The sequence below is a fragment of the Hyla sarda genome, chromosome 4 (genome assembly GCF_029499605.1).
Source record: "Hyla sarda isolate aHylSar1 chromosome 4, aHylSar1.hap1, whole genome shotgun sequence".
Classification (NCBI taxonomy): Eukaryota; Metazoa; Chordata; class Amphibia; order Anura; family Hylidae; genus Hyla; species Hyla sarda.
The window spans coordinates 173,263,637-173,276,181 of record NC_079192.1 but is presented as its reverse complement, the minus strand read 5'-3'; the positions used below and the strand labels follow the sequence as shown (position 1 = coordinate 173,276,181).

Genomic DNA, 12,545 nt, shown 5'->3' with positions numbered 1-12,545 from the left:
TCGTGGGAGCCGGCCAAGGACGTAAATATACGTCCTTGGTCGTTAAGGGGTTAATAAAGATCTTTTAACCCCTTCCGTAATAAAAGTCAGAATCACCCCTCTTCCCAATTAAAAAATAAAACAGTGTAAATAAAAATAAACATATGTGGTATCGCTGTGTGCATAAATGTCGGAACTATAAAAATATAATAGTAATTAAACCGCACGGTCTATGTCATACACAGAAAAAAATTCGAAAGTCCAAAATTGTGTATTTTCGTCACTTTTTACACCATAAAAAAGTGAATAAAAAGCGATCAAAAAGATTGATCAAAACAAAAATTATACCAATAAAAACATCAGATCACGGTGCAAAAAAAGGAGCCCTCATACTTCCCCATATGCGGAAAAATAAAAAAGTTATAGGGGTCAGAAGAGGACATTTTTAAACGTATACATTTTCCTGCATGTAGTTATGATTTTTTCCAGAAGTGCGACAAAATCAAACCTATATAAGTAGGGTATCATTTTAACTGTAAGGACAGAATAAAGAGAAGGTGGAATTTTTACCATAAAATGCACTGCGTAGAAATGGAAGCCCCCAAAAGTTACAAAATGGCATTTTTTTCTTCATTTTTGTCGCACAATGATTTTTTTTTCCGTTTTGACGTGGATTTTTGGTTAAAATGACTAATGTCACAGCAAAGTAGAATTGGTGGCGCAAAGAATAAGCCATAATATGGATTTTTGGTGCAAAATTTAAAGCGTTATGATTTTTAGATGGTGATGAGGAAAAAAATGAAAATGCAAAAACGGAAAATACCCTGCATCATTAAGGGGTTAAGGTTCACTGTACCCCTTGTTACGTTCTCTGAGGGGTGTAGTTTCCCAAATAGTATGCCATGTGTTTTTTTTTTTTTTTTTGCTGTTTTGGCACCATGGGGGCTTCCTAAATGCGACATGCCCCCATAAACCATATAAGCAAAATTCACTTTCCAAAAGCCCAATGTTGCTCCTTCCCTTCTGAGCCCTCTAGTGCACCCACCGAGCCATTTGCATCCACATATGAGATATTTCTTTACTCGAGAGAAAATTTATTCCAAGTAAAAATGAAAGAAAAATGGATCTACAAGAACATGTTATCGTAAAGAAATGAAGATTTTGAATTTTCTCCTCCATTTTGCTGCTATTCCTGTGAAACACCTAAAGTGTTAACTAACTTTCTGAATGTCATTTTGAATATATTGAGGGGTGCACTTTTCATAATGGGGTATTTCTAACATAAAGACCCTTAGGCGAGGTTCACACTACCGAATCTGCATGCAGAAAATTTCCACCCGCAGATTCTGAGTGCGGCCAGCGCCGACTGAATCAGTTGGTGCTAGGACCGCGCGGACACTGCAGTCTCCTATAGACTGCAATGTGTTCCGCGAGTATTTCCGCTTGAAGAATGAGCAACACCATTTTTCAGGCGGAGATTTCTAAGTGGATTTTCCGTTCACAAATTCTGCTTCACAAATTCTGAAGTGTGAATTTGTGGACGGAAACCCGTTCGCGGAATTGCTGCCTGGAATTTTAAAACGGTATTGCAGGCGGAAATTCCGTAGTGTGAACCTAGCCTTAAATTCACTTAAAAACTGAACTGGTCCCTGAAAAATTCAGATTTTGAAATTTTCATGAAAAATGTGAAAATTGCTTCTAAACTTTGAAGCCCTCTAATGTCTTTTGAAAGGAAAAACATGTCAACTTTATGATGCAAACATAAAGTAGACATATTGTTAATGTGAATCAATATATAATTTATTTGGAATATCCATTTTTCTTACAAGCAGAGAGCTTCAATGAAATTTCATTTTCATGAAATTTTGGAATTTTGCACTAAGTAATTATGCAAGTGTCAATGAAGATGTACCACTAACATAAAGTAGAATATGTCACGAAAAAACTTTCTCGGAATCAAATTCATAAGTAAAAGCATCCCAGAGTTATTAATGCATAAAGTGACAGTGGTGAGATGTGCAAAAAATGCTCTGGTTCTTAAAAGGGTGCTCCGCCCCTAGACATCTTATCCCCTATCCAAAGGATAAGGGATAAGATATCTGATTGTGGGGGTCCCGTTGCTGGGGACCCCAGGGATCTCAGCTGCAGCACCCCTCTGTCATTACTGCACAGAGCAAACTCGCTCTGTGCGTAATGACTGGCAATACAGGGCCGGAGCATCGTGACGACACGGCTCCTCCCCTCGTGATGTCACGGCCCGCCCCCTTAATGCAAGTCTATCGGAGGGGACATGAAATCGTAACGTCAAGATGGGCGGAGCTGTGATGTCACAATGCTCCGGCCCTGTATTGGCCGTCATTATGCACAGATCGAGTTTTCTCTGTGCAGTAATGACAGAGGGGTGCTGCAGCCGAGATCCTGGGGATCCCCAGCGGCGGGACCCCTGCGATCAGACATCTTATCCCTATCCTTTGGATAGTGGATAAGATGTTTAGGGGCAAAGTACCCGTACCCTTTAAGGTCATAATGGGCTTTGTCCCCAAGGGGTTAAGGATGTTAGTGAAGTGCAATAATAGAAAAACTATATGAATTGGAGATTGTTTTAATCACATTGACCTACAGAATAAAGAGAACCTGTCATTTTTACCATAAAGTGCACTGTGTAAAAACAAAACCCCCTTAAAGTTACAGAACTGCGGTCTTTTCAATTTCCCCACAAATGATAATTTCTCTATGGGCTTCATTTGGGACACAGACCATGGGTGCATGCTGCTTTCACTAGGAGGCTTGACACTATGGCAACAAGAAAAGTCGTCTCCTCCCAGCAGGGTATACCCGCCCACAGGCACCTGAGGTAATCAGTTTTAGCTTAGGGTCTTAAGGAGGTGGACATGGTCTGGAGTTCTCCAGACCAGGTCTTATGTTTTATTATTTTCCTAGATTAGGAATGTGTTAGTTTTTTATTCCTCTTTCTTTCCTGTTTTCAGGTGGGGACTCAGGAACTGCAGCTCACTGTTTCCCCATTGCGATTGAGGGGGCACAGACATTGCGTATATGTGCAGTTAACCCCCTATCGCCAACGTTCAGTGCCTGGGGTTGTACCTCATGGGTCCGGGTCCCCCTATCTCCCTGCTCGCCTGGCATTTTGGATGGGGCACAGCTTACTTCACATTTCATTCAAACAAATGTGGGTGTTTTACTTTAAGCGGCTGACAGCCGCAGCGTTCTTCTATGCGGGCGCACGGAGCGCCAGCATACTTTCACTTTCGGCAGCAGGCTGCTGCCGGCGGCGTCTCGCCCGCTCAGGTCCCCGCGAGCGCATATGTGAAGGACATGTGCGCTCGGGGCAAGAAGCGGGAGCCATTACTGTGTTTCTTGTTGAAACTTTAGCTCCGCCCACCCAGGCCGCCGGAGCTTCTAGGGGCGTGAACTGACCACCAATCAGCACTGTGTGCGCGATTATGGTGGCATGGGCCAATCAGCAATGCCCCTGCTTCTGGCATGCCCCTCTCTTGCTATTGGCTGGCATTTCTCCCTTCTCTATCTACACTAGCTGCTGCCCTGGGGACACAGACTTGGGTGAGAGAGTTCTTTTTTCACTATGTCCGTGCCCAGAACTGTTCCTCCCTCTAAACAGACGACTGGAGCAATAGTTTCCCATTTTGTCTGTAAATGCTGTAACTCCAAAATGCCTGGTTCTGCTGAACCCACTTGCTCTGCCTGCTCCCCAAGACCCCCCTGCTATTCTACCCCGGTTGTCTTCCAGACCCGGTGGGTTCGGCCGCCCCTCCAGCCTGGGTTTTCTCCCTCCCCCAGTCTATATCCGACTTGGCTCAGGTCTCCCGTTATGTGGTGACTGCATTGGAGTGGCCCTCCGGATGGTCCCGCTCTCCCCCTATACTGACGCTCTCGCAGCGTCATAGGGGTGTTTTTCATCTGACTCATCCTCCGAGTCTTCTGGCAGGCACGGGCCCTCCCCTCACAGGCATCGCCCGTTACTCCGCCCTGTAGCAAGTGTTCCTCCCCTAGAGGACGCTCCCATGGTCGCCGCTCTGGCTCTCCAGACCCGCGTACCAGGTCCGTCTCCCTCTCTTCCAGGGCCACCTCACGTTCCCATTCACCTGGAGATCTTGTGGATGAAGTTTCCGATTCGGCCTCTGATTCAGAGGACCGCACGGATATGTCGGACATGGTGCACTCATTGGTCTCGGCCATAAGAGACACCTTCCATCTAGAGGGCCAAAAACTTCGGATGTGGCTCCAGAAGTTTCCTTTCATCGTGCCCAACCTCCAGGGCTGCCTCACCTCGTTCCGATTCACCCGGAGAACTTGTGGATGAGGTTTCTGATTCGGCCTCCGACTCAGAGGACCGCATGGATATGCCTGATGTGGTGTACTCATTGGTTTCTGCCATAAGAGACACCTTCCAGCTAAAGGACCCAGGAACTTCGGACGTGGTCCAGAAGTTTCCTCTCATCGTGCCCGACCTCTTCCAGGGCTGCCTCATCTTGTTCCCATTCACTTGGGGAACTTGTGGTTGAGGTTTCTGATTCGGCCTCCGACTCATTGGACCGCATGGATATGCCTGATGTGGTGTACTCATTGGTTTCTGCCATAAGAGACACCTTCCAGCTAAAGGACCCAGGAACATCGGACATGGTCCAGAAGTTTCCTCTCATCGTGCCCGACCTCTTCCAGGGCTGCCTCACCTCGTTCCCATTCACCTGGAGAACTTCTGGATGAGGTTTCTGATTCGGCCTCCAACTCAAAGGAATGCACGGATGCCTGATGTGGTGTACTCATTGGTTTCAGCAATGAGACACCTTCCTCCTAAAGGACCTAGGAACTTCGGACGTGGCTCCAGAAGTCTCCTTTTTTCGTGCCCGACTGGCACCCAAGACCTTCAGCTCTCACGTTGAATTTTACGCCCTGCTCGTATCCGCCTGGAGGCACCCTGACAAGAAATTTCAGGAAATGAAGAAAGTTCAAGCGTGGTATCCCTTCGCCAAGGACCTCATTGCTCGGTGGACCTCCTCTCCAACTGTGGATCTGCCGGTCTCCCGCCTCTGTAAGGCGCCTACCTGGCCGTTGGCTGATGCGGCTGCCTTCAAGGATCCAGACATGAAGGTGGAGACTTTGGCAAACATTGCCTTTGAGACAGCAGGATCTTCCTGCTTTTGCTTCGGCCTGGATGTCAAGGGCCCTTTCAGTATGGTCTCCCATCTCCGCCAGGATATTCTTCAAGATCCCTCTGGAGAATTTATTTAATCTAGCTCTCCGATGCTACGCAGCTGGAGATTTTCTGTGTTCTCCTTCCATGCGCCGTCCCTCCATGTGACTTAAAGCCTGAAATGTTGACACCGCCTTCAGGAAGTGAGGTGATGGGCAGAAAAGAGTTCTTTTTTACCTCTGGATAAGGCTCACAGAACTGCTTTCCATCGTAAGTCCTCCTTCGGGTTCTGTGGACCTTTGGTGCCACCAATGGGTCCAGCCTGGCGCCTTCACGGGAAGAGGGCTCCCTCCTTCTGGACCTGTCCCTCCCGGGGGTCGGCTATCCGTTCCGGCCGTTTTGCGGCTCCATCAGACACCCGTAGGCCTTTCTCGGGTGGTTGGTCGCCTCTTACTCTTCTAGGATGCCTGGACCACACACATTCAGGATCCAGCTCCTTTTTTATCCAGGGAGTAATTGTCCCGGTTCCTTCAGGGGAACATTTTCAAGTTTTATTGCAACCTCTTGTGGTCTTCAAGAAAGGCGTTTCTGTTCGCCCAATCTTGGTTCTCGAGTATCTCAGCCAGCATTTTCTGCTTTCCCATCCCGAATGGAGTCTCTCCGTTCGGTGTTGGCGTCCCTGATTCATGGGGAATTTTTGTTCCTTGGTGGACATCAAGGATGCCTGCCTCCACATCTCATTGTTCCGGTCTTCAGCGGTACCTCCGCTTTGCAGTTCCGGACGGTCATTTTCTATTGTGGCTCTCCATTTCGGTCTGACCACTTCTCCGCGAACCTTTACCAAGGTCCTGGCGCCTGTGATAGCCTTTTACGGACAACAGTTTTTTCTGTGAAACCTTACTTCGACGACCTCCTGATCAGAGCTCCAGCCAGGGCCCAGATCCTGGAGAGCCTTAGTCTCAACCTCCAGACCTTGTCTCACTTCGGTTGGATGGTCAATCGGGACAAGTCCAACCGCTCTCCTGGGGCTCCAGTTCGACGTGGCCTCTGCCCTCTTCGACTCTGCCGACCAATCGGCTGACTCTCTTATCAAGAGTCCGATGACTTCGGCACCCTGCTCCAGTTTCCATTCGCTTTCATGGATGTCCTGGGTCGGTTAGCGGCGGCCGTGGAGGCCGTGCCATTTGCCCAGTTTCATCACCGACCTCTTCAACTGGTGATTCTCTTCCGGTGGGACAGGTCTCCATTGTCTCTCGACCGCAAGATCGTTCTTTCTCGACAGTCATGTCGGTCCCTTCTATGGTGGCTTTGTTTCCCCCCTGCTTTTTGGGGGGCGTTCCTTCCTACCCATCCCTGCCAGTCTGTCAGGCTGTGGAGGTGTTTTCAAGGGGGCCTTGGTCCCTCGAGAAGCCCTTTTCCACTTCAACATGTTGGGGCCTAGGGCATTCCTTTCTTTGCTTGCTTCTTGGGAAATTCCCTTCTGGGCGGAACTCAAGTTTCCGGCCATCTCAGCGCTCTTCATTCCGGGCATCTCTGGGATGTGGTTTTTCTCAGCCGGTCCTCAGCCGTCTAAGGCGAGTGGTCCCTACATCCAGAGGTGTTTGCAGTGATCTGTGTTACGCCGAGCGCTCCGGGTCCCCGCTCCTCCCCGGAGCGCTCGCTACACTCTCGCCACTGCAGCGCCCCGGTCAGATCCACTGACCCGGTGCGCTGCGATACCGCCTCCAGCCGGGATGCGATTCGCGATGCGGGTGGCGCCCGCTCGCGATGCGCACCCCGGCTCCCGTACCTGACTCGCTCTCCGTCGGTCCTGTCCCGGCGCGCGCGGCCCCGCTCCCTAGGGCGCGCGCGCGCCGGGTCTCTGCGATTTAAAGGGCCACTGCGCCGCTGATTGGCGCAGTGGTTCTAATCAGTGTGTTCACCTGTGCACTCCCTATGTATACCTCACTTCCCCTGCACTCCCTCGCCGGATCTTGTTGCCATTGTGCCAGTGAAAGCGTTTCCTTGTGTGTTCCTAGCCTGTGTTCCAGACCTCCTGCCGTTGCCCCTGACTACGATCCTTGCTGCCTGCCCCGACCTTCTGCTACGTCCGACCTTGCTTCTGTCTACTCCCTTGTACCGCGCCTATCTTCAGCAGTCAGAGAGGTTGAGCCGTTGCTAGTGGATACGACCTGGTCACTACCGCCGCAGCAAGACCATCCCGCTTTGCGGCGGGCTCTGGTGAACACCAGTAGTGACTTAGAACCGGTCCACTAGCACGGTCCACGCCAATCCCTCTCTGGCACAGAGGATCCACCTCCTGCCAGCCGGCATCGTGACAATCTGCAACCACTGGGGCGCTCCTGGCGTGGACCTCTGCACGTCCCACCACAACCAAGCGTTCCTCTCTCTTGTTTGGGCTTTGCCCTACCTTACCTGTCTATTAGTCGAGCTTTGCCCTACCTTATCTGTTTCCTCCCCTTCCTCTCTTTTCAGGGTCCTGAGTAAACTCACAGCAGAGGGCGTTCCCGCCATTCTTGTGGCCCAGACTGGCCCCGGTGGGCGTGGTACGTCGTCGTGGTCAGGCTCCTGAACTACTTACCTCTGCACCTTCCCTATCGTCCAGACCTCCTATATCAGGTCTCCTGGGCCACCCCTATTTGCCGTCTCTGCTTTTGACAGCGTGGCAGTTAAGACAGGGGTTCTGAGGACCCGCGGTTTCTCTTCCCAAGTGGTTCGCACCATGCTGAGTGCTCACAAGCCTTCCTCTTCAAAGATTTATCACCATACCTGGCGGTCTTATTTCTGTTGGTGTGAAGTTCAGCCTTTTTCTCCCGGCGTGGTTGGCTTTCAGCTCCCTTAGGGGTCAAAGTTTCGTCCGTTTCCATTCTTTTTCAACGTTCTCTGGCGTTCAATTATCATGTCCGAATCTTGTTCAGGGAGTCTCACAAGCTGCCCCTCCTTATCAGTTCCCTTTTATTTTTTTTTCCATTGGGACTTGCACTTGGTCTTAGATGCCCTGCAAGGCCCCCCTTTTGAACCTCTCAGGGACATTTCTCTTCGCCGCGTTCCTTATTGCTCTTCCCTCTGTTAGGGGGGTGTCAGAGCTGGCAGCTCTCTCCTGCTGTTCTCCCTTCCTGGTTGTATACCAGGACATGTTGTTTTGTTTTCTGTCCAGGTCCGTTCTTCGTACCTGATATGGTCTTGGATTTTTCATCTCAATGAGAACATCGTCCTACTGTCCTTTTGTCCGGCCCCTTCTCATCCCTGGAAGCGTTTGTTCCACAACCTGTTGTGGTCGTTGTACAAGACAACCATTTTGGGAGCCTACCGCTGCAAGGGGAAAATCCCACCCTTCGGGGTTTTGGCTCATTCCACCCATTTTTCGGGGCATCCTGGGCCCTCCACTACGTGGCTTCGGCCTTGTAGTTCTGTAAGGCGTCCGCGTGGTCGTCTTTGCACTCTTTCTCCAGGTGCTACCAGATTCATGCCTTTGCATCAGTTGATGCTCCTCTGGGCTGTAAGATGTTGCAGACGGCTGTGGTCCCACCGTCCACCTGTCTGATTCCTTACCCACCTAAGGGACAGCTTTGGTATGTCCCATGGTCTGTGTCCCCCAATGGAGCCGATAGAGAAAAGGAGATTTTTTATGCTTACCGTAAAATCTCTTTCTCGAAGGATCCATTGGGGGACACAGCTCCCACCCTTTTTTTCTGGTGTTCCTATTTCAGTTATCTGTCCGAAGGTGTGTTCAGTTGCCTTTTCTTCTGATTGCACGGACAGTTTGTGGTTTTCTCTTGACCTCTCGGTCTTCTCCTCTTGCTCTGGGACTAAAACTGATTACCTTAGGTGCCTGTGGGCGGGTATACCCTGCTGGAAGGAGCCGACTTTTCTTGTTGGCATAGTGTCAAGCCTCCTAGTGACAGCAGCATACACCCATGGTCTGTGTCCACCAATGGATCCTTCGAGAAAGAGATTTTACGGTAAGCATAAGAAATCTCCTTTTTTTATTTCACTGACCATGTTATTGTACAATTGGTCATGCAAAAAAAAAGCCCTCATATGGCTCTGTGGATGGAAAAGTAACAGTTATGGCTCTCGGAAGGCGGGGAGGGAAAACAAAAATGAAAATTATTTGTGCCCGCAAGACCACAATGGGCTGTGCCCTTAAAGGGGTAATGCAGTAGGGAAAAAATTCAAATCAACTGGTGCCAGAAGTTTATAAAGATTTGTAAATTACTTATATATAACCTCTCTATTGACCCTCCTGCCATCCTCTCAGCTGACCGGGAACCCCCAATTTTAGTTCAGGTGTCCCAATCAGCCCAACTGAGCACCCAGGATTAAATTTTTTACATTTTAGATTTAAAGAGATTGGTGATGTCTGGCATTAGCCACTGATCCTGGATGCTGATAGCCTCCTGTACCATCTGCTGTGACGCGTGCTCAGCTCCTGGTCAGTGTATGCAATGGAAAGATCGCATGCAATAGTTTCCTATGGGGACTAAAAAATGGAATAAAATGCAAAAAAAATCTTTTAAAAAATGTGAATAAGCCTTTTCTCTAATAGTTTGAATCAGCCTCTTTTATCAATTTTTTTTAACTAAAATAATATAAACAAAAATTAAGAAACGTGTGTAAATGTCAGATCTAATAAAAAAATTTTAAAAACATAAAAAATAAATCTTAATACATAATTGCATATTTTTGGTCACTTAATATACCAGAATAACTATAGATCATTGTGCAAAAAGTTTACCCGCACACAGGCCTGTATGCAGAAAAATACAGTGACCCCCCGACCTACGAAGGCCCCGACATACGATCATTTCAACATATAATGGCCTCTCAGAGGCCATCGCATGTTGAAGGCAGCATCAACATACGATGCTTTTGTATGTCGGGGCCATCGCATAAACGGCTATCCGGCAGCGCAGACTGCTTCAGCTGCCGTCTGATAGCCGTTTACGGTGCCCCTTGTGGTCCGCTGACGATCACTTACCTGTCCTCGGGGCTCTGGCGCGTCCTCTCAAGGATCCCCTGCATCATCGGCGCTCTTCATCGTCGTCATCACGTCGCTGCGCACGCTGTCCTGTCATCCAATGGGAGCGACGTGCGTAGCGACGTGATGGCTGCGGCGGAGAGCGAGGATGCCGGGGAAACAGAGGCCTTGCAGGAGCGTTGGGGATACCCCGGGGACGTGGCGACAGCCATGGACGGCGACATCCAGGGCAGCGGTGATGAGCGGTGATGGTCCTGAGCGGTGGGGACACGTTAGTACAACCTCAAATACCAGTGGTCTTCAATCTGCGGACCTCCAGATGTTGCAAAACTACAACTCCCATCCGTTGGCTGTCTGGCCATAAGTGTTGTAGTTTTGCAACATCTGGAGGTCCGCAGGTTGTAGATCACTGTCCTATACTTTACATTGCACGGATCCCTCAACATACGATAGTTTCAACAAACGATGGTCCATTTGGAACGGATTACAATCGTGTGTTGAGGGACCACTGTAAAAGTATTATAGGGGTCAGAACAGGACAATTTTATGCATATTAATTTTGGGAGAAAAAGGTATAACTTTTTTAAAGTAGTAAAACAAAATAAATATATGTAAATTGGGTATTGTCAGAAATATATGGACCTAAAGAATAAAAATAACGTGTAACTTTTACCGAAAAATGCACTGCTTAGAAAAAGAAGCCCCCCAAATTTCTAAATGGTGTTTTGTCCCCCCCACAAATAATCTTTTTTTTTTTTTTAGTTTCAGCATAGATTTGGTTGTGAAATGAGTGATGATTGTGAATGTCCGTACAGAGATTCTCCATGTGGACATTCCATAGTGTGAACATAACCTTTGAAGATGAGAAGAAAAACTAGAGTGCTAAAATGAAAAATCCCTTTGTCCTAAAGGGTTATAATCCCAGCAACACCTTAAAGCCAAATGTATCTAATACGCATATTCATGAGGGATAATAACTGCTTCAGTTCTGATGTTTAAAAAAAAAAAATATCTAACTGTTTATTTTATCTTTATAGATATATGAGTCAAATGAAAAATCTGGAATAATTACCCTAACTATATTCACCACGGGTCATTTTTTCATCTCTCAAGGACCTACACTAGTGGTAGGGTAGCAACATTTATTTATCTAATGCTTGAAATGTTCCTGCTATTAATTAATAATAACTAAACATATGTTTATATACTGCTCAAAAAAATTAAGGGAACATTAAGATAACACATCCTAGATCTGAATGAATGAACTAATCGTGAACTACATAGTTGAATGTGCTGACAACAAAATAACACAAAAATGATCAATGGAAATCAAATTTATCAACCCAAGGAGGTCTTTATATGGAGTCACACTCAAAATCAAAATGGAAAACCATACTACAGGCTGATCCAACTTTGATGTAATGTCCTTAAAACAAGTCAAAAGGAGGCTCAGTAGTGTGTGTGGCCTCCACCTGCCCGTATGACCTCCCTACAACACCTGGGTGTGCTCCTGATGAGGATGGTCTCCTGAGGGATGTCCCCCAGACCTGGACTAAAGCATCCGCCAACTCCTGGACAGTCTGTGGTGGATGGAGCAAGACATGATGTCCTAGATGTGCTCAATCGGATTCAGGTCTGGGGAACGGGCGGGCCAGTCCATAGTATCGATACCTTCCTCTTGCAGGAACTGCTGACACACTCCAGCCACATGAGGTCTAGCATTGTCTGGCATTAGGAGAAACCCAGGGCCAACCGCACCAGCATATGGTCCCACAAGGGGTCTGAGGATCTCATTTCGGTACCTAATGGCAGTTAAGCTACCTCTGGCATGCACATGGAGGGCTCTGCGGCCCCCCAAAGAAATGCCACCCCACACCTTCATGTTGGAGGATGTTGCAGGCAGCAGAACATTCTACACAGCGTCTCCGGACTCTGTCATGTCTGACACATGTGCTTAGCGTTAACCTGCTTTCATCTGTGAAGAGCACTGGGCGCCAGTGGCAAATTTGCTAATTTTGGTGTTCTCTGGCAAATGCCAAACTTCCTGCACAGTGTTGGGCTGTAAGAACAACCCCCACCTGTGGACGCCGGGCCCTCATACGAACGTCATGGAGTCTGTTTCTGACCGGTTGAATGGACACATGCTGCTGGAGTGCTCCTCCTGCTCCTCCTTGCTCAAAGGCGGAGGTAGCGGTCTTGCTGCTGGGTTGTTGCCCTTCTGCGGCCTCCTCCTGATGTACTGGCCTGTAGTAGTGCCTCCATGCTGTGGACACTACGCTGAAAGACACAGCAAACCTTCTTGCCACAGCTTGCATTGGTGTGCCATCCTGGATGAGTTGCACTACCTGAGCCACTTGTGTGGGTTGTAGACTCCGTCTCATGCTACCACTAGAGTGAAAGCACCACCAGCATTCA

At 48.3% G+C, this 12,545-nt stretch overlaps 1 protein-coding gene across 1 annotated transcript in view; it reads left to right on the top strand.

Moving 5' to 3' along the window:
• The window catches only part of REC114 (REC114 meiotic recombination protein), a 464,557-nt gene that overhangs the window by 57,514 nt on the left and 394,498 nt on the right, over positions 1 to 12,545 (top strand). The window contains exon 2 of the mRNA XM_056572772.1: positions 11,168 to 11,257. Coding sequence (XP_056428747.1) covers positions 11,168 to 11,257 — 90 coding nt within the window. The remainder of the gene's footprint in view (positions 1 to 11,167; positions 11,258 to 12,545) is intronic.